The sequence below is a fragment of the Camelus bactrianus genome, chromosome X (genome assembly GCF_048773025.1).
Source record: "Camelus bactrianus isolate YW-2024 breed Bactrian camel chromosome X, ASM4877302v1, whole genome shotgun sequence".
Taxonomy (NCBI): Eukaryota; Metazoa; Chordata; class Mammalia; order Artiodactyla; family Camelidae; genus Camelus; species Camelus bactrianus.
The window spans coordinates 63,247,895-63,269,886 of record NC_133575.1 but is presented as its reverse complement, the minus strand read 5'-3'; the positions used below and the strand labels follow the sequence as shown (position 1 = coordinate 63,269,886).

At 36.5% G+C, this 21,992-nt stretch overlaps 1 protein-coding gene across 1 annotated transcript; it reads right to left on the bottom strand.

Moving 5' to 3' along the window:
- Positions 1-325: 325 nt before the first annotated feature.
- On the bottom strand, positions 326-21,002 carry LPAR4 (lysophosphatidic acid receptor 4). The gene is made up of 3 exons (XM_010950589.3): positions 20,688-21,002; positions 10,619-11,808; positions 326-7,751 (listed from the first exon to the last, which is right to left on the bottom strand). The coding sequence occupies exon 2, from the start codon at positions 11,729-11,731 to the stop codon at positions 10,619-10,621; it is 1,113 nt and encodes a 370-aa protein (XP_010948891.2). The 5' UTR covers positions 11,732-11,808; positions 20,688-21,002; the 3' UTR covers positions 326-7,751.
- Positions 21,003-21,992: the final 990 nt, after the last annotated feature.

Below are 21,992 nucleotides of genomic sequence, written 5' to 3'. Positions count from 1 at the left end.
ATTCAGACTGGGTTGAAATCTCAACTGCACCCCTCTCAAATCTTACTTTGGTCAACTTTAAAAAGGTAATTGTACTGCCTCACAGAGTGGTTGAGAGCTAGGATTAAATGACGTACATTAAAGTCTTAGTGCAGTACTAGACACATAACAGGTACTCAGTAAATATTAACCTCTTCTCTTCTCTCATCCCCAGAAGAGTGTGGCAGTCTAAATGATTCGTGAAAATAGACTGGGCCCTTGCAAAAGTCACTAGATAATCTGTACATACTAAAAATAATGTATTTTATTCTTTCTCTGTAAAAATATTCTAGAGAGCAACTTTAAGTCATTTGAGCTCACTTCATTTATTTAGGTATTCCACAGTCCATGTTTAAAGTATCCCCAGTGCACTACCCTTCTTTCAGGGATCAGGACCATCAACCATTCCCTCTACTAAGTGTATTGCTAACATTTATCAGATAAAATGCACACTCCTTAATCAAGAATTCTTGATATCCTGTAGCTATGGCAATCATACATATCAGTTTTCTTTTCCAGAACAGATCCAATTTCAAGTATTGTATCCTTAGTCCTACATCCTCATAAATCACTGCAAAGTCCTGGCAACTGCAATACCTTGCCTTTCAAAATACATCTCTTACCTCTGCCACTCAAACCCAAAAGCAGCATAAAAGTCATTTGATAGGCCATAGGACCCAATAATTGATTCAGAAATTGTGATCACTATACATAGAGTTCTTTTCAGTATATATAATGTGGCACTTTCTCACTTATTTATTCTTTCACACAACAAGCATTTATTGAGTACCCACTATTTGCCAGGTAAATAGTGCCAGAGAGGTAAATATGTCATATCGGAGAGTAGACATAGAAGTAAACAAATTATAATTTGACAGGCAGGAAAACAGAGTTATATAAAAAGTGCTATGGCAGCCAAGAGTAGAAAACAACCAACTAACTCTCCCTGAGGATAATAAGGAAATCTTAACTACAGGAAGTGATGGTTGAACTTATACTTAAATGATACTTATAAATAATACATAAATGATAAATAGCTAGAGCTTTTCTAAGTAGATATTGTTGGGGAGCGGGATTGGGAGGTGTGCCTTCTACTATTGATGTCCATTTTGTCAGCTCACATAATGTTTTAGTTTTTTCTAGGAAGCAACAGAAAAGAAATTTCCTCATTATTATAAACCTACCCTCACATATTTTTTCATAAAAGTGGAACTTCTAATATCTACTCTTTGTTGTCATCAGGTGGCTGAAATTGCACTTCTATAAGTGACCACCTCTTTCAAATATCATTACTGACTCACAAAATATGAGTTTAAAAAGAAACATATAATATATATACATGTAGACATACATATGATGTGTATGTCTATGAGCACGAGTACATACTACACACACATACACACACACACACAAACATACAAACATACACACACACTCACCACTTACAGTAACCTCTATGTGCAAAAACAAAATTGGCAGCCAGCATTTCATGAATATAATGCTTGGTTTGGTGCTTAAAAAAGATTAAAGCTGATCATTAAATGCTGGTTTCAATTTCTAAATGCAGCTAAAACAATTACATTCATAAAAGTGGTTTTGATGCTTTTGAACTCCGTGACTTTATTAAAAATATTAATTTCATTGCTTTTAACTCATCATCTGTTAATTCAATAAAGATGACCATTTTTGATCACTCTTAATTGTCATGCCATGTTTTTCAACTTAGTGAAGTTTTTCTTCATTTATTATTTTTCCCCCACTATAGCCTCTGCCTTAACTCACTGCCTAGCAAAAGCATGCAGTTTGTCATAGGGACCAGGCAAGATAGAATGAACAGCTCATTGAAAAACCATCTTGGCTCATGGGAACTGCTAGTCTCCAGGCATGCCCTGATTTAGGTAGAGGTGTATCAAGCACTCTACATATTAAGACCTAAACATGAAGCCAAAAATGGCCCAGAGAAAAACCAAAGCTGTGAACATAAATGTAACTCCAAGTGTTTTTGCAAAGAAAAAGCAAGTGAATTAACAGTGGAAGAAAAAGACTTCATGCCCAACCAGACACCACCACTGGTTTCATAACTTTCATCTCTCTCTTCTTGAAATGAGTCTGAGAGTAAATGGGTAGACATTGATCAGAAACTAGATAACTTCTGGTCAATGTTCAAGAGCAAAGCACCTTCTCCAGTTGGCATAAACAGCCAATATGGAAGGTGAAAAAGGCTCTGAAAGCACATTCAGCTCTGCTTAACCAAGATGAGATTTGTCTGTATCTTCAAGCCCCAGCCAGCTCACAATTCATCTCTGTTAGGAAACAAGTAACTATACATTTTCCATATAAATTCCAACTAGCCACTGCTCATTTGTATCCCCTCCTTTAATTCCAGCCATCCCAGTTCCTCTGAGGTTAGCTGACCAGCAGCTGAGAAGAGACTTTTTCTCTATGAATGCATAATTGGTCATTGATGAACAAACAGGCACTCACTCAGTCTACCTGACCTAGGAAAAAAATTCCTGACCATCCTTCCAGATGTCCATGTCAGTCAACACAATCTCCATATAATTTATAAGGTATTAAATATCAAAAATAATGGATCTTTTCAGTTAGCATCTTGGCAGATGATGATAGCAGTACATTTTATGTGAGAAACCAGCACAGACTTCTCCCAGTAAAACTGCAAACAGAAAACTGTGAGCACTGGCCCCAGATCCTCCTAGAAAAAGGCTGCCATTATACTCCATTACAGTTAAAGCTATGTATGCACTTCCTGGATGGCATCCAATCACATAGCACTTTTCCCTCCCTTTTACTAATTTTTTTCTTTTTTAGTAAAAACATGTTCTCTCAATGGCTAGACAGTGGTTTCCAGTAAAGAAATAGACTGAAAATCAACCAGAGGAATGTGTGTTGAAAGTAATTAGAGATTTTTCAGAATAACAGAAACAAGATAATTCTTTGTAGTCAACTTTATATGCTGTGTGACATGCCATATGGACTCAAGTCTCCAGTCTAATGTATAACTCAGAAGTGCCAGCAAGTGCCAGAAAGTACAAATTAAATAAGGGAAAACTGTAAAAGGAAAGGTGGAGTTATTTACTTAGGATGTGAATATAGCTTACAAGTTTTAAACACACTCAATATGTGTTTTATTTCTTTGAGCTATTCCTTGAATACTTGGAAAGATGGGAACCCCTGCATTCTGCACAAACTCAATTGCAAAAACAATCAGGTAATGAAAGTAGCCTCTTTAGGAAATTAAGTATGCAGTTTCACAATTGTATCCCAAAATGAAGATATTTTGCTCTTCAGTGTTCAGTTTCTGATGAAAGTCCACATAAAGCAACTGGAAAAGATGTTGCACTTTGGAGAAAAGAAAAGCTTCAAGGGATAAATCAAGAGGCAGTATAGAACAAGAGCCTTAGAAGTCACACAGACCTGGTTTTCCACACTTTGATTCATTCAACAAATATTACTTGAGTGTCTACTATATACTAGATATTGTACTGAAAAAGAGCAACATGATTGCTGCCCATATGGAACTTACATTTTATGGATAGTGATGTGGACAGACACTGAACAAATAAATTAAAAAGAAGCATATCAGAGAATTCTATGATGAAAATTATAATAGGGTAAATTGATAAGAGTAATTGTATATCTACTGTAGATTGGATGATCAGGAAGCCCTCTTTGAAGAAGTAACATTTGAACCTGAATGATAAGAAGAAGTCAGCCATGTGAAGACCTAGGGGAAAAGTATTCTAAGCAGAGAGAACAAACAGAAAAGGCAAAGGCCCTAAGCCAAGAATGAGCTTCACTATTAAAGAATAGAAAGAAGACCAATGTAACTGGAGTTTGAGTATGAAGGAGAGGGTAGTAAGAGACGAAGTTGGGCAACAGGTAAGGGCTTTATCTTGGGGGGCCATACCATGGTTATGTGTTGGATTTCATAAAGACCCACTAACTATCTATAAGACCTTGGGCAAGTTCCTTAGCTCTGTGTCTCAGTTCCTTCACTTGTAAAAGAGACAGATAATAACAATACTTACCTCACAAGATTGCTGTGAAGATTAAGAGAGATAATATTTATAAAGCACAGTGCCTGACACATAGTAAGCATCTGATAGTTACTGTATATTAGAACAAGTCTCTCTGTAGCTAATTAGAAATAGATAGCCTGTATATAAGTCCTGGTTTTGCTATTGACTGTACAACTCTGGGCATATTACTCAGGCTCCCTATTCCTCAGTTTTGTCAGCTTTAAAATGAGATAATAGAATTTCATGTGCTACTTTCTGACACATATTGAGCATTTGAACATATATCCTTTAATACTGCTTTTGTTATTATTTAAACTCTTTCTGGCCTCACATGGGAGTAGGCAGTCACTTTTGTGGAATGTTTTCAAATGAACTTAGAAGGATCCTTTATTCTTAAAGCCTCCCACTCCTTAATGGCTGAAGTTCCACCATTAAAAATGTCTTCCTTGTGTTGAGGACTTACAGTTCCGGATGGACAAAGCAGTACTGGTTAAGACCACAAGCTTTAGTGACATACAAAACTGGGATCAAAGCAAACTGCCACTTATTAGCTCTATGGCAATTTTAAGTTTCTTCAGCTTTTTGGACCTCAGTTTTCTCAACTGTAAAATGCAGCTAATCATAAAACCTCCGTCATAATATTGCTGTGAAACAATGCATGTAAAGTTCTTGGTACAGTATCTGGCACTTAGTAAGTACCTTCATCCGTATCAGCATTATTAATAAGTACTGTTAGTTCTAGCTCAGCATCAATGTGTTTGGAGTTCCAGTCTTAGAACTATCAGGGACCTCAGAGATAACTGAAAACACCTGCTCATTTTACTATTACGGGAACTCAGTCACAGAGAGAGGAAGGGACTTGTCCAAGTTCGCACAGCAGGTAGGAAAGATGAGTATAAAAACCAGATTTGGGTTTCCAACCCAGATCTCTTTATTATAGCACAGAGTTAGCATTCAAATCTTTTTCTAGGAGCATGTTTTGCTGAAAGAAATAATGGAGAGAGACATAGAAAGTGACAGAGATAGAGACAGAGACAAAGAGAAAGCAAGCAACTGCCTTGCTGTGAGATGAAGTCTGAGGGGAGAGGAGGCTAAGGCCATGACATCATTAGCTTTGCTGACTGAAAGTTGCCTATGTCTAGGTTTTCATTGGCCTTTTGAGGTCTCTGTGGCTTTGGCAACAGTGTAAATACCCAAAAGTAGACAGATTATTCACAGCATTTGGACAATTTACAGTTGCATAACTCCTTTAAAAATAAACACTAGTAATGTGATGTTTTAAGGTCAGAACTTTCTTGCACTTCCTTACATGCACTGATAAGTACAGCATAAATTTAATTAAAATAATTAAAAATATTTATTTAGAGAGAGGCACCCTCCTCTTTTCAATGCTTATGATCTTTAAAGTTTTAATCCAGTACTGCTATAGAGCCTAAAATTTGGTTTCAGGTGTGTGCTCTCCTTTACTTTGCTCTATTTTCCTCCATTGCACTTACTATTATCTGTCATATTACCTTTTAGCTTTTTTATTTGTGTGTTTTTGGCTCCACCTGCTCTGGCTCCAGCACATGAGCTTTAAAACAGCTTTTTGTCTGTTATTTTCACCTCTGCATCCTCAGTGCCTAGAAGACGGTCTGACACATAGTTGGTGTTTAAGATGTTTGTTGAATAAGTAAATGATTGAATTCTAGGTCCCTAGGAATTCTCCCGAACTATTTCCCAAGCATCTCAAACTGCCTTGAACCAAGGTTAGTCCAGAAGTCCCAGAATCCCAACTGAAGATGGTGACCCAAAATTTTGGCATTGATACCACCAACTTGAGTGAGGAAGGTAAAAAGCTGAGCAGACAGTTTACACTAGACTAGCAGTGGGAGGAGTTAGGGTTCTTTGTAACAAGATTTTCATCTATATGGTCAGAGCTCCTCCATGGTAAGTAAGAAAGAAAGCTAGTTGCAAGGCACACACAAGTCACCCCAACCTTACAGCTTGCCTGGCTTCCCTCGCTGCCACATTTTAGGCCTCACACTGGCTTTACTCTTCTATGCTCCTGGGCTCAGTACCTCTCTGGACAGAAGAGCTTCATTCTCAGACCCTCAGAGAGGGAAAAAAGTGAAGCAGTGGGAATTATATAGCTCTTCAAAAATCTGAATATAGGGGAAATTTTTTTTACTCAGTCGTCTGTGCTTTGGTCTCCTTGTTGGAAAAAAAAGAAAAACGCTTCACATTTTAAGAACCATTCCACCAAATCCACCAGGATCGGGAGACATTTGAGGGAAAGAATCCAAGCCCATATGAAATGAGAGCATGGGTTTCCAGTCACCACAGGCAATTTTGGAAGAGGGCTGTCAAGAGGAAAGCAGTGTATGTTTTGGACTCAGTGGTACACAGGATAATGTCAAGAGAGTGGGACAAGGGAATTGCAATACAGAGGCTTTACCATGAGGCGAGGGAGGCTGAGGCTCAAGAGATGATTTATCATTTACCAGGACAGTCATCTCTCCCCATCCCAACCTTGCTGCAGTCATTTGAATTAACCAGACTCCTTTTATAAGATGCAAACACCAATGGGAGGATTAAAAGCAGTGGGTGGAGGGATCAATCATTCACACCTTAATATAAACCTGTTCAGCATGTCACTGTCTTTATAGAGGTTTATGTTTTTGGTCCACAAAGAAGCAATATTTCTGTAAGAGGTGAGGAGAGATGTTACAAAGGGCCACAGGACAGACAAGAGAGGTAAAGCATTTGGGAAACCATATAAAACATAAGGTGCAGGGGTTTGAGGGTAGAGACAGAGGTGGAAGAAAGCTAATAGGGATGTGAAACAAATGACGTCTAGCCTCATTTTTTTTTTTTTTGAGGACCTGGCCTAGAAGGTCACTAATGACAAAGTTCTTATAATTTTAAACATAGCCTAGGGCTGATCATGCTGGTCATGATGTCAGAAAAGGCAGAGGCATTTGCTGTCATTACTTGGGGAACCAATACACAACGTAGTTTATGAGATGCTGACATTGCTTTCCCTGAGAGTTAGAAGGTACGAGAACAATGGCTAGGTACCCACTGTGCGCCTACCTTGGCACCACCACGTTTTAGTTACTGATCAGTCAGCAACCTACTTCCTAAATCATCTCATCATTGTCAGATTTTTTTTTTTTTTTGCCCCGGACCTTCCCCAGGCCTCTCAGTTGTCCTAGGGTATTTCATCAAATCCAATAAATCAGATTCAAGAGTCAGCTTGGCAATAAACTCCAAATAAATCAAAGCCAAGTTGAACAGATCAGAGAAGGATATCATTAATCTTTGAGCTTGATCCCTGAAAAGTCACTCAGGGATTGGCCATTTTTAATTCTGCATTAGTCTTCAGACAGCCTCCAAAACAAAGTATTAGAATTGATTTGAGATGAAATATACTTTAATAAGTTCTTTCTTGAAGGATGGAAAGAAGATTAAAAATGTCTCTGGGTGCCCACAAATAAAGGCAAAGTTGAGGGTTCCCTTTTCTCCACATCCTCTCCAACACTTGTTTCTTGTCTTTTTAATAATAGCCATTCTGACAGATGTGAAGTGGTATTTCATTTGACTTGCATTTCCCTGATGATTAGTGATGTTGAGCATCTTTTCATGTGCCTGTAGGTCATCTGTATGTCTTCTTTGGAAAAATGTCTATTCAGGTCTTCTGCACACCTGAAACTAATATAATATTGTATGTCATTATAATTCAATAAAAAAGGGCAAGTTGAATACTTGACAAAAGTATAACTGTTAGATAATCCAAATGTATTTTATTACATTTAATAAACATTTAAAATCCAAGTAGTAACTACAATTGAATGATTGCTTTTGCTTTTAAATGTAAAATAAAAATCCATTTTACATTTAGTTATACATTAAATTTTGTTGGTTACATTGTTAACATGACAAAAGTTATTATTAGCAAGTTATATTAACTGTAAGAATGGAAATTAAAATAAATCAAAATATGGAAAATTAAATAAAACTAAATATGGAAATTACACAAAAGGAAACTGGATTATCGATATATTTTCTGTCAACTTGGTTAACATATCCCATTAAATGGTTTGGTGCCATAATCCTAAAATTTCATAATTCTGAAAGCCAAAGGCACAAACAAAAGTTCACATATAGTTTATACTTATAAGAAACAGAAAAGAAAGAATATCAAAAGAAACAGAAAGATTACTCATACTTTGATTACTAATTTGATCTTACAATATTACCTAACAACTGAACATTATCTAACCTAACTTAATTTCATCTAACTCAACCCAATGTCCTATATATTCTATCTATGACCTGTTTTCACAAGGCAATATAATGAATCATTATTTCTAGGACCCAAGATCATGAGGAAAAAGTAATGCCATTTTTGAGAATTCATTTTTATTATCATTCTATTCTTTTAGCATTTTTTTCAATTTGTTCCTAACCCAGGCACAGATTTAGCAGTTTCCGAAGTTACGCTCATGGATTTTTATCTAAAAATCTTAGTATTTTAAAATCTACATATATCAGAAGGAAAAAAAAAAGGTTAATGAGAGTTTTAATAATTTGCTTATTGCTTTAACATTTTTACTTTTTTGGCATTGTTTTATGGTTTTAATCTTTTTGAAATCACTCCCTGGCACAAGCTCAGCAATTTACAAGATGCATTGTTCCTGAAAATTTTACTTAAAAAGTCTTAACCTTTTAAAATTATCACATCATTCAAATAATTTTAAAATTGATTAAAACACATTTTGAGAATATTTTTGTTGTTTTGCAATGCTTTCATTTTGTGTCTGTGTGCACGTAGTATGTGGAGGGTATATATTTCCATTGCTTCTGATATGAGCAAAATGTAGCATCTTTCAAGCTATACTGTGCTCAAAAGTTTTATATATAGGTCTCAATATTCTTAAATCTACACTTCATCCAATAAATGGTAAGAAATTTTTAAGGATGTCTTTGTTACTTTTGTTGTTTAAGCAGGTTATAAAAAATCTTTTCTCTTCTTTTCTATATTTTTAAATATTGATTTTAATTGCTCCTGAACTAGACACCAGTTTAGCAGCTTCCTAGATGCATTCTGATTCAAAGCATCATATGAACGTTATAGTATTTTGTAACTTTTACAAATGCTCAAAAAAAAAAATCTGAGTTTCTGTGTTTTTTTTTCTTTTGCTTTGTTTTATAAGGGGTCATTTGTTTTACTTTTTTTTTCCCATTAGGTCCTGATCTGGGCACAAATGTAGCAGATTTCTACCCGTATTGTACTCCAAAACTTTATAAAAATAATATAGCATTTTAAAATTTACAGATACTCAAAAAAATAAATAAAATATGAATGTATGTGTTAGGAATTATTTTTCATTGCTTTTTGTAGTTTTTCTGTTTTTTATTTGCTTCTTTGTTTGTATTGGTTTAGTTTGGCTTATGTATTTTTTTTTTCAATATGCTCCCATCCGGGGCACAAATTCAGCAGCTCTCTGGTTACATTGTGCTCCAAAATTTAACATGAAAGAATAAGTAATTTAAAGTTACAGATCTCTACTCCTTGCCCCCAAAAATGACTAATGCAAGTTTTAAGAAATTTTTGTTTTATTGTTTTATTTTTTGCTATTATTTTGTTGCTAATTTTTTTCAATTTGCTCCTGACCTGCGTACAAATGCAGCAGCTTTCTGGTTGCATTGTGCTCCAAAATTTCATATGGAGAATATTTATAGAAACCAGTCTCTCAAAAGAAAGATAATTGGAAATTCTAAGAAAAAATATTGATGTCATTTAGTGTTTTATAGACGTTTGTTGTTTTATGTGATTTTCCATTCTGCCCTGTCTCAGGCACATATTTAGCAGCTTTTCTGCATCTGAAGGTTCATATAAGAAATTTAATGTAATGTGAAAAGAGGAAAGAGGCTTTTAAAAACTGACACTGCTGGTGATTGCAAAGATGTAAATCCAGTTAATTTTCTGTTTCTTTCCACCACATTCATGCAAACAATTTGTTTTCCCTTTCAAAATATATACAATATTTTTTGCCAGCTCTTTAAAATTTGATATGTTTATTAATAATGTTAAGCTAAAATATGTTCTTGAGCTAAAATAAACTCAATGATAATTCATAAAAGAAAGAAAAAAAGAGTAGCACATACCAGTAGTAAGACAAATTTTTTTTAAGAATAATCCCTGAATTTGTTCTATATTTATAGGCCCAACCTAATCACCAAATATTACTGGAATGGAAATATCTTTTTTAAAGTTTAAAGTAGTCTTCATATCACTGAAGTCAAGGACACTGTCCACTTATACAATGTGGTACAATGAATTTCCAACCAAGCAGAAGAGTTCGGCAATAACTTTTGGTTGCAGTAATTAGACCTGACCTATAATTATTGAACAAAACAGCATATGTACAATAAACATTCAAATAAATGTATCTGACTGTATTCAGTACATTAATCTATTCTCAGTATCATTAGCTTCAAATATATTCTTTTATTCATAGCATAGAAAAAATTGTAGAAGAAACCATATCTGTACCTAAAGACAGTTCTCGTACCTAGAAGGTGGATTCTAGCATTAATTCACCACCATTATGTGTTGTTTGATCACTAACTTCCTCTTGAATAGCTGGAAGGGAAGGCTTTGTGGTCAGAGGTGTTTCAGTCTTAAACAGAGACTCCATCCTGATATGGGTATTGATGTAAAAGGACTTCTGAAAGGACTCAAGGGTGAAGTAATAGATGAAAGGGTCAAAGCAACAGTTCAGAGTTGCAAGGCACAAGGTGATTGGGTACATGATCTTTGCAAATCTTTCCAACAAGCAACTGGTAATGGCTTGGGAGCGCACCAAGGCATACAGGAAGAGGACTGAGTTATAGGGTACGAAGCATACCACAAAGACTGCCATATGCACTGTGATCATCTTCAGCACTTTTTTCTTATTGGTTCCAATTTGAGATAGTGTAGCAGGCTTACGGAGGGTTTTTAGCACCACAGAAGAGCAAGAGACATTCAATATCAGAGGAATGATAAAACCAACAACTTCAATAAATATGGTTATCTTGGACAGATAAGTCTTCCAGACACGTTTGGAGAAGCCCTCAAAGCAGGTGGTGGTTGCATTGTTGACATTAGTGGTGGAGAACAAAGAGGCTGAAATACCACCACTGAGGACTAGGATCCAGACTCCAGCACACACAATGGCAGAATTCCTCCTGGTCCTAATGGTACGAGATCGGAAGGGATAGACAATGGCCAGGAAACGATCCACACTAATGCAGGTAAGGAAGAGCATGCTCCCATAGATGTTGGTTAGGAATGCAGTCCCAGAGATCTTGCAGAGGGTGTCACCAAAAGGCCAGTGGCGGTTGAAATTGTAAAATATTTTGAAAGGTAGAGTGCAGACAAAGAGCAAATCAGAGAGGGCCAGATTGGTGATGAAAATAGCAGTCTCACTTCTCATTTTCATGCGGAAGCAGAAGACAAACAGAGAGGCACTGTTTGTTATCAGACCCAGGATGAATACAACACTGTAGACAGCACCATTCAGATTATACTTGAAGGAATCATCAACAATGCAAGTATTATTGGCAGTAGCATTGCCCAACCTGGGTCTGAGGCTTGAATTTAAATCTTGGAATTGGAAGTCAATGAATCTTCTGTCACCCATGGATTTTTTTTCAGGAGGCCTGCTGGCTGCAGGGTTCAGCACTCTGAGACTAAGGACTGGTAGGAAATGTTTTCCTCCTACGGGAGACAAGATGGAATGAATCATCAAATCTACCTTCCATCCATGATTTCTGTGCAGTAAAAGATATTCTGTCCACCCAGATTGGAAATAACATTCACATTCAATTTGGTTTAATAAGTACCTCTTGAGTACCTACCATGTTAAAAGGTACTAAAAGAATATGTTGCAGGAATAGGAGAGATCACACTCAATACAGTAAGGGTAATACTGCAGCATTGCAATGAACAGGAATAAGGTATTTGTTCCTTGGGAGGCCAAGGCACTCTGATAGTTAAAACAATAATAGTACTTTGAAATTTGTATAACTTTTTAACTTTCAAAAGCAAGTTTTATTTGATTCCTACCGGAACACCATAAGGTAGCAAGGCAGGAACTTATCACTATATTACAGAAGCAGAAATTGAGGCTTATGTAATTTAGAATTATAATAATGTCAGAATTGGAAGAACATATAAATGGTATAGTCAGAATCAGAATTCAGGGTTTGGTTTGGTTTGGTTTTTAATTCCTAACCAAGGGATTACTAAACTACTCTAAATTGTATTGTCTACTCTCCATTATTACTAAACTTCTGAGTTTAAATTGTCTGAGTATTAGTTCTATTGCACAAGACTATAGGTGGATATGGGACCTCCAGGACATCCTCTTTAAAAAGTTATGACTAAACTCCTGAAGTAAACAGTTGATTTACCTTTTTCTCCAAAAATGTAAGTTCAGAGAGTAGGGATCCCTCAGTTCATTAAAGCTTCTGGCTAAAACTTTTTTTTTTTTTTTACTATATTACATTGCCTTTATAGAGAGATAATTCATATAATAATATCAGCATCTCCCTCCTTCAGATTGTGGTCCCTTTCCAAGCTTCTTTTATGCCAGAACCTAAGCCTTGGATATCTTCCTACTCCCTTTCTCACTGCCCATTCCACCAGTTACTTTCATGCCTTTAGCTCTTAAATGGCCCAATAAGGCCTTCTCTGGCTGAATACAAGTGAAATGTGAAAGATAGATTTGTTGTGAACAGCCATCCCCCTGCTCCACTGTATACTTTTGATCTGACCAGTTACATGTCTTCTGCCTGCCACCACTTGTACAAGTGGCAGTCACTGACCTAATCATCTTTGTTGGGTATCTGAATCAATATTCTTCAAAAGTGCATATAGAAATCTTACTAACCTAGGTTAACAGCTACCATTGGAGAAAGACTGTCTTTTGAATGCTCTATAATGCACTATGAACAAGTTGCAGCTGAATGAATTCTTTTTAATGAGGAGAATGTGAAATAAAAGTGGTCTTTGTTCCTGACATACCCAATAATGGGATTTTACATGATTATATTTTAAAATGTGAAAGCCATTTCTCTGAAGTGATTCCTCCTTATGTCATTCTTTCTTTCCAATTCCCAGGGAACAGGTCAAAGGGCCTCTGTACAGAACAGAGAAGGGAGTAGCAGGGGGAACCTGCCAGAGATATAGAGGCCTGAAGTCACTTCAACCAGTGTTTGGCTTGAGAAAAAAAAATCACTCACTGCAGTGACTAGAGCAAGAGCTGACCTTGGAGAATACAAGATGCAAAGCAAAGCGTTGCCATTTTTAATAGTTAAAGTTTTAAATTTAAAATTGGAAACGTGCTATTCCTAAATCCTCATTCAACAAATCTATGGAATTCCTCCCCTAAGCTTAATACTGCTCTAAGATCATATTCTTTCTTGGCCACTTCATCTCATAGGCCCAGCTCAACTTTTGCCAGAAGCAACCTTGGCATACAAAAACAAAGTATAGCAGGAGCCTTGATAAAGTAAGGTCCAGGAGGGGGGGAAAAAAAGCGAGACAAGGAAGAGATAAAAAGGTGAGAAGAGCAGAAGAAAAGACAAAAAAGGAGACCTTGATGGAGAGAGGTCAGCGCTGCCATCTAATTTGTATTAAGGGCTCTCAGAAGGTATTTCCAATTTATAATTCCTCCAATCCCATTCTCTTTACCTTGCTTCATCTCACTTCTTTCACTTTTCTCAGAAAGAATAACAGTACACAATGACTATGCTTAAGGTCATTGAATCTGATCAGAAAAGAAAAAACCAGGAAGAGCCTAGAAAATCTCAGTCAATGGGGTTCATATCTCACTTTGGGAGCTGTAGACCCCAGTTTCTCCAGATGGCTTCACCAATGTTGTGGCAGAAAGAAGAGAATGGCAAACTTCTCAACTGATTAAACCACATTATATACTATTTTACACCCCTACTAGCTACCTGTCTGGAGGTCTTTTTTTTTCTAATTGTGAAATCAAGAGAGTCAAAAATATCCCTCTAACATAGTCACACAATCTGAAGAAATTATGGGACTGCAAAACCCCTAACATTAAACCAAGCTTCATCCAGTATGATCTGCTTGCACCTGCCTTCTACAAGTTCTTCCAATAAGTTTATTTTATTTGGAAAGTGCTTTCATAATAGAAGCCTTTTCAATTTGCCCCAAGTCCCTCCAGTCTGCCCACTGGTGACACTCTACACAGTATAGATCTAGCTCACTGGTAATGTATTATTTTGTACTTCTCGAGGTGTTATGTTTCAAATAGATGAGATTTGTCTCCCCGGTTTTCTATTCAGTTTTATATCTCCCAGAACATACACACTATACCCACAGTAGGCTGTCTGCAAATGCCTGACACTTCTGCTCTGCTGCTTTGAGCAGCCAAATTCTGCAGGAGAGAAAGGACAACAGACAAGAAAGCTTTACAGTCTCAATCCTGAAGAGAGAGCATGGGAAAACTGTCACTAAGGCCCTATTCATAGCTTTCCCTTGCTCAAACACACAGCACCTTTGCTGTCTAGCAGTGAGGGTGTGGTGCTGGGATTTAACACAGCACTAGAAGCAAGGAGTTCTATTTCTGATTCAGACACTGGTTCACTCTGTAACTTGGCTTATACTGTTTCTCTTCCCTGTATAAACATTACCTCTGAGCCTCACAGCTGAGGCTAGGAAGATTCAACAGGGCTTGTGAGTAGCTTTATGAGCTTGCCCAGTATTCAGTTCTACCTCACCACAAAGAAACATTACAGAAGGTTTTTTTTCCTTCTCCCTCTACTGACACAACTGGACACCTATGTCTCTGTCTTTTTTGGTATGCTGAACTTCATATAAGCAATATATCCTAACACCATGTATACCCTTTACTTCAGAAATACGCCCTTGAGTTTCAACCTTTACTACACAATTTCATCATAACCGGACAGATAGTCCAGGAGTGTGTCCCAAAAGGAATATCTCCTACTGAGCTATAGTTAAAAAAAAAAAAAACACAGAGTCATTTGGCTCTTAAACTAATTCTGAAAGAAAATCAATGAGAAAGAGAAACAAGGTCTCTTTTCTGACTGGCTTCTTTTCTTTTGACTGAAATAGTGTTTTTTAACCACTAGATTTTCCTAAATGGCTAACATACTGTACACTGAATGAAGGCAAAGCGCCAACTCTTGAGCTTCAGATGAGATGAAAAAGGAAAAAATAGGCTGACAGAGTTAATTACATCTTTCACTGCAAGTAGCATTAGACTACTATCTTGTGAATAATTTTACAGCCAATTATTCCAACAATTAACCACCTAAGGGGTTCAGAGTTCTGAGTGGTTGTATTTTCCCTGACAATGGGCAGGAAGCAGGTCACCTGGCAATTGACCAAAGAGAAATCTGACCCTCAGTGAATTTTTAACTTTAACCTACACATATGGAGCCAGTTCAGACAGTTCATAGAAGCGTTCATAATGTTTTTCCTTTATGAGAAATATTTTAATGATAGTGAAATAAACCATGTTTGGGGTCCTCCCAGAGGCTCTTGAAGGAAGTGGAGTTACCCTTTTTGCCCATAAAGATGAATACCTAAATCACTTTACTAAATGCTAAACTTTCAGATGACACATTGAAAACAAAGCTCTAATTTCTGGCATATGCCTAGTAGCCCAGAAAGGCTGGCTTGCTTTTGTTCCCTACAGAAGACAGTCCAAAGCTCAGAAAGACAAGGCCTTGAAGGAAGAGTATACTCAAATTTTCTTACTTTGCTCCCTTTTTAATGATCTTGGGTCAGATCAGAGTGCTTATGATCCCAGAGCACTTCCTCTTTCTACTCTGGTCAAAGCTTAGTAACATTGACACAATAGGTTTCAGCTTCCTTCTTTCAAAGGAAGCTGAAACCTATTGTGTCCTTGTCTATAATTATCTACCAGTGAAGCAAACTAAAAAATACAAAAATGTTGCAAAAATGCAGATTAAAACTATCCTGCTGGAATAATAGGGAATAAGTCCAGACTGCTGCTCCTCAGAACAGTGGCTGCTAATAGAGAAGACACCTTAAGTAAACCTTCTAGACCAAGCCACAGGCATAGGTCACAATCAAACACATGGTTCCAATTGATGTTCCTATGCATTAGTTGATGTTTCATAATAGTTTTCAAAATACAACGTAGCCTTATGAAATTACATATGGAGGAGACTATAAGTAAATGTTTCACTCCAGAACTAAAGTGATAAATTGATCTGTATCAGGTCTTATCTCAAAGAAGCCTCTCTCTGTGTCAAATATTTAGATTGAGCCTCATTTATTTTATTTTTTATCCTCATTTATTTTTTATGCAAGAAAATATCCATTTTAAAAATACTTCTGTATGTTGAATTTGGTTCACACTAAGATTATTATGGTCGTTTTTCTCCCCGTACTTTATTTGAGAAGAACAGGAAACTGACACAGGCCCTAATCTGAGCAGTTCTTATCCTCACTGATTAACTTAATTGTTTTCAACAAAAAATATTCCAGTCTCCCACTAACCATTTACCTGATGACACAGTATAATCTTTGAAAAATAATGTGGTTTAGTGCTCAACATGATGGGGCCAAAGATTGCATCAATCCTACTAAAGTAGAGTTTTCCCTAGCAGTAAGTTATAGAGTAAGGCAACTGTAGAGAAATTACTCAACCTAATATTATGAAACTGTCTAGATTCTTGAGACTTAGTATCTTATCTCAGCAGAAGGCCCAGACCTTTTGGGAAAAAATTTAGGTGTTTCTCAAAAAGTCCATTTCCAAATTCTGTGAGACTCATAAATGCCAACTAGGAATTTGGCTTTATTTCATGTATTTAAATGGGTAAATCAGTTATCAATTTGCATATCAATTCATCTGATATATGTGGATACTGATCCTGATAATATGAACAAAAACCATGTCTCCCACTGCTACAGGTATATATCAGTGGAAGAAAAAGTTTAAACCAAAGAATCAATATTCATCTTGACTTAAACTGCCTGGATTACAATAAATAATTACAACTCTTCCATCCATTCTGGATTTTTGGATCAGTAATAAGCTGGAAGCATTGGTTAGAAAAAAGTTGTAGAATAAAATTAAAAATTACAGAGAAAGTTATTACCAGGAAAGTGGCACTCATTACATTACTTCAAACCAATTTTATCCAATTTTACTTGGCACCAATTTTATCCAAGACTTGGGGTTTCAATGAACTTTCTGGAGGTACTGTGGTTAGGGATTTCCTCCAATGGATGCTGTGAAATAGAATTAGTCATAACAGTGTGCCATGGAGAGAGGTTTGCAATAAAATGTATACCAAAGTCATAAGGTAAAGAAATTTATTATATAGTATAAATCAGAGTAAGTGAGAGCCAACATATTTTTAAATGGTATCTAAATGCTTTGGATTTAATTATTACAGAATTTCAGATAACATTTTATTTTCAAAACTTGTTACTGTTGTGCCATAGGTTATTAGTTATATTGACCAGCATAAAGTCCATGAATTTATTTAACTCATAATCATTTAAAGATAACTAGTGACAAAAGGCATAAAAATACTTCCTCTGCTTTATAAGGCAATACATTAATTATATTATAAATAAGTGAACAAAGGAGATTTCTTTTTTTAGCCTGAAGTTATATTGGTTCTTTGTTTTTTTCATTTTTTTTTCTTTTCTTTTTCCCTGGCAACAACTGTTACTATTGGGCAGGGACCCTGACAGGGGAAGAGGAAAGAAGACTGAAACAACAAGTGGAGACCTCATTGCCTTGTCTCTAACCTGCACCCCTACCCTAGCTGAATTTCTTCCTTCCCTTAACTATAGTGATAGGAGCAAGTCTTCAATTACTGGATATTAGTACATTGACAATCACTGCTGTCTCTCCTAGGATGTCCTAGGTCAACCTAATATAGCATGTCTAACATCTTCAAATTACAACTCTACCCAAAATGCTTTCATAGAACCAGAAATGCTTTGTAATGGAATTCTTACAAATAGCACCTGCATTTGAACCCTACTCATGTATTGCCTGTAAAGTAGAATCATCTGCTAGTGGCAAACTTATACTATCATCACATCTCACCCTCTTCTGAACAAAGGTGGACTAAACAAAGCAGACTGCTAAATAATGCTTCAACTTTCTTGAAATATTTTTTCTCTAATCTAGGAGAAGTGAAACTTAAAAACTAAAATCATTAGGCAATTTAAAATATATTGGGGATCACCTTAATATTAAAGAGAATTGATTTTCATGCTCCTCCAGAGAGCAGTATTCCTAGAATGAAATTAATACTATTTTACTGGTTTATCTTAAAGGAAGACAGAAGCATTAACATTTCTTTTATGGCTTTCACAATTGATACAGATTATAAAGAAAACTTCTTTTTGTTTGGAATCCAATCAAACTAGGAAGTTCAAATATCCAGAAGTTTTCTTATTTGCTTTTACTTCAATATAGCTACATCCAGCCCCATCACTAACTAACTGTGAAACCAAGTCACAGTCCCTTTCTTGACCTCAGTTTTTCTTCTGTCTCCACCTTTGCTTTGACTAACAGCAGCCTTCAACTGATGTTACGGCAGTGTGGTCTCACTGGCTGTTTCCTCCTGTCAGTTGTTTTCACCTGTTCCCATTTGTTAGCGAAAATAGGTTTTTAATCCCTCAAAGTCTGAGATAAAGGAAATTACTTTTTAATATACTTAATTAAGTTTTTGAAGATTTATTTTGTTTTATTAATTGAAGAAAAATTGACATATAACATTAATTTCAGTTGTACAAATATGATTCAATCGATATTTATATGTATTGTGAAATGATCATCACGCTAAATCTAGTCAACATCCATCACCATATAGTTTAGATTTAATATCAGAAGTAAATATGATTAATTATTGTCAGAAGCTAAGCATCACAGATCAAGATGTCATTTATATCGTAGTCTTCCTAATGTCCTCATTTTCCTCGTTCTCTGTCCTATGCCCATATCAGCTCTATTTGTCTAGGTCTTAATCCTCGACCTTTTCTACCTGCTTCCAGTCACCTCTCTCCTCAAAATATAAGGTTATCAAAATACTTCAGAACATAACTATATAGAATCAGTAGGCTACTTATCCTATGCCTTGCTCTAATAACCAGATACTTATCTACTAAAAGTGAGGCTTAATTCCCAATAGTAGGTGACCTCCTATTAAATTTCCAATTTTCAGTGCTATTATTCACAAATACATTATGGAATTTTTTTTCTTCCCCTTAAGAAGGCCAAGAGTAGACTACACAAAATGACCATACACACAGGAAAAAGGCAACTACACAATCAGCCCCTGACCACACCACAGCAAGGGCAACAATTCTCACTGCAATCTCTCAAAGGGAATTGAATAGATAAAGCTTTAGCTAAACTTGGCATGAGTGTTGCTATAAGGTATGTCCCTAGCCCTCTCTTTAATTTTTGTAAGTACACATTCTGAAAGACTGGTCTGATTGTTCCAACAGGACTTTCATTTGCATCTTTGATTAGCAAGAGATGCTTTAGAGTGCAGCCGCCGTCAAGTATATCAGCTGAACTCACCCTTTTTAGCAAGAGCCCAACATTTCATCTGTGGCAAGGCAAAAGGATTTACACTCTATGTTGATGGGTTTTGTTACTTGAAATTTTCTGAAAAATAAACGTTTCAAAGCCACCGGATAATTTCAAAGCCACTGGATAAGTTTTGTTACTGAAATTTTCTGAAAAATAAACATTTCAAAGCCACTGGATAATTGCTATCTTCATGTTAGTCAAGGAAAAAGAAAGCTGGTATAATTTGGTAAGGTAGCAAAGTGAAGAATAACCCCACCAAGCTCTGAAATGTTCAAATCTTTGCATTTGTCTGGTCTCTTCCATGGTGGAATAATAATGAATTACATTGCTAGATTTCCTAAAACAAAGTAACTGAAATGCAATATTTATCAATTCAACAAAATCTTGTAACTAAAAGTCTTAAAAATTATCAGGATATACAAAAAGAATTTTAAATATGTCATATTACTGCATATGTATGGAAAATAGCAATTAATTTCACATATAACAGCAAATTCCATTTATGCCAGAATTACTTTTTCACTGAAATATGTTTCTTCCTTTATAGTCCAGTTCATGAATTATTCAATATAGCAAATGTCACATTCTCCATAAATCAATTAGGCATCAAAGGCATGCTGTGGAGTTTTACTAGACAAAACTTCATCATAATAGAAGCCACATTAGCTCACAATCCATTGTAAACCAAAGAAATATAAAGTCAGCCAAAAGAATTTCTAAATTGCTCTACTCTGTGATTTTAAATCAGCTCTTTAGGACAACTGTGTTTACATGAAACAACAGCTTGAAAATTCTGTATCTCTTCCACTGAAACAGTATTATTGCCAAAACAATGGAAATTCTTTTTTTTTTTAACCATTTAACACGACAATCCCTGTTCAGCACTTCAGCGTTGAAATCTAATTTCTTTCCCCAAACACTCAAAGCATCAGTGTTTCCACTGAAGTTTGTTACGCCATCCCCCATCCCCAAATGCCCGAAACAAATCTTTCTCAAAGAGACTTACCCCAAGAAAGAGTGTGCTAGATGAGAGAGTGTGCTCATGCCTGTAGACAATTAGCTAATAAACATATAAACGGGCAACTCGCACTTTAGAAGTGCATATTTTAATCCATTTTTTTTTTACAGGGAAAGGTAAACTCAGCCCAAAGTAGCAGACTCTGGGCTGCGAAGCTTCTTACAGCAAACTGCTCATTCTGAAAATGTGAGCTTATTCACATTTATCTCTTTCCCTTTGTTAAGGAACGGCCCTCTTGAATGCTGTAGCTGGCATGCCTTTAACAAACAGGACACAAGAAAAGGCCCAAAGTCCGGGCTGGAGCCGAGGGCCGGGGGGGGGGGGGGGGGGGGGGGGGGGACTCTTGGGGGTCTCAATAGGAAATGCTTTTCATTGGATAAGGAGGCATTATTAGGAGCCGAGATCCCGCCCAATCCCCTTTGCTCCATCGTTCCCTTAGTCACCAATCACTGGACTGAAGAAGTTTTTCCTTAAAGAGCATTACCCGGGAAAAGAAGTTTTCACACTCAAGAATTAGCAGCTTAAGTGCCACTTCACAATATAAAAAGTGTCTTTCCTGACCAATTAATCCACAGAGAAAGCCTGTGTGCCTGTCTTTGCTGCAGGACTGCTAACCCACCCCCCCTCCCCTTACAATTCTAATGAGGAGGAGTAGAGGAAACTCCAAACTGGGAGGAGTGTTTCGCTTATGGAGCAGCTCACGTTTGTTCCAACTTGTTTAAAACAATCACAGTAACAATAGTAATAATAATAAGTACGAGGCAGGGAAAGGCAAAAATGAATGGTACATAAATACATTTCTATCATACCATGCAAAATTAAATCTCCCACCACCACAATAAAATAAAATTTAACACTATACTCACTTAAGCCAGTCAAATGCTTTCAGATGGAGATGTGCTGGGATCCCAGCGCTCTAATAACCATCTTCCATGCACTGGGGAGTGCTCTGTGGCAAAAGGAGGGTCTACATTTCTCTTAAATAATTGCCTGGCTGGAAATCTAATTACTATGAAATTTTCAGAGGCTTGCTAAAAACCAAAATAAATAGTAGAGATGCAATTTGTTTATAATGGGAAGTTATCTTCAACTGTACTCCTGCTTCCCCTTGGGCAAGTTCTTTTCCTGTAGGTTTTCTGCCTTGGTCACTGCTTTTTTGCCTCCCTGTTTTTTCTGCTTCCCTCCCTTTGTCTGATCTGAATTTGTTGCAAAAATTCACTCATGCATCTGTAATTTCATTGCTAGCTCTTCCCCTCTGCCAGCTCCTCTCATCCTTCTCTCCTCTACCTCCAC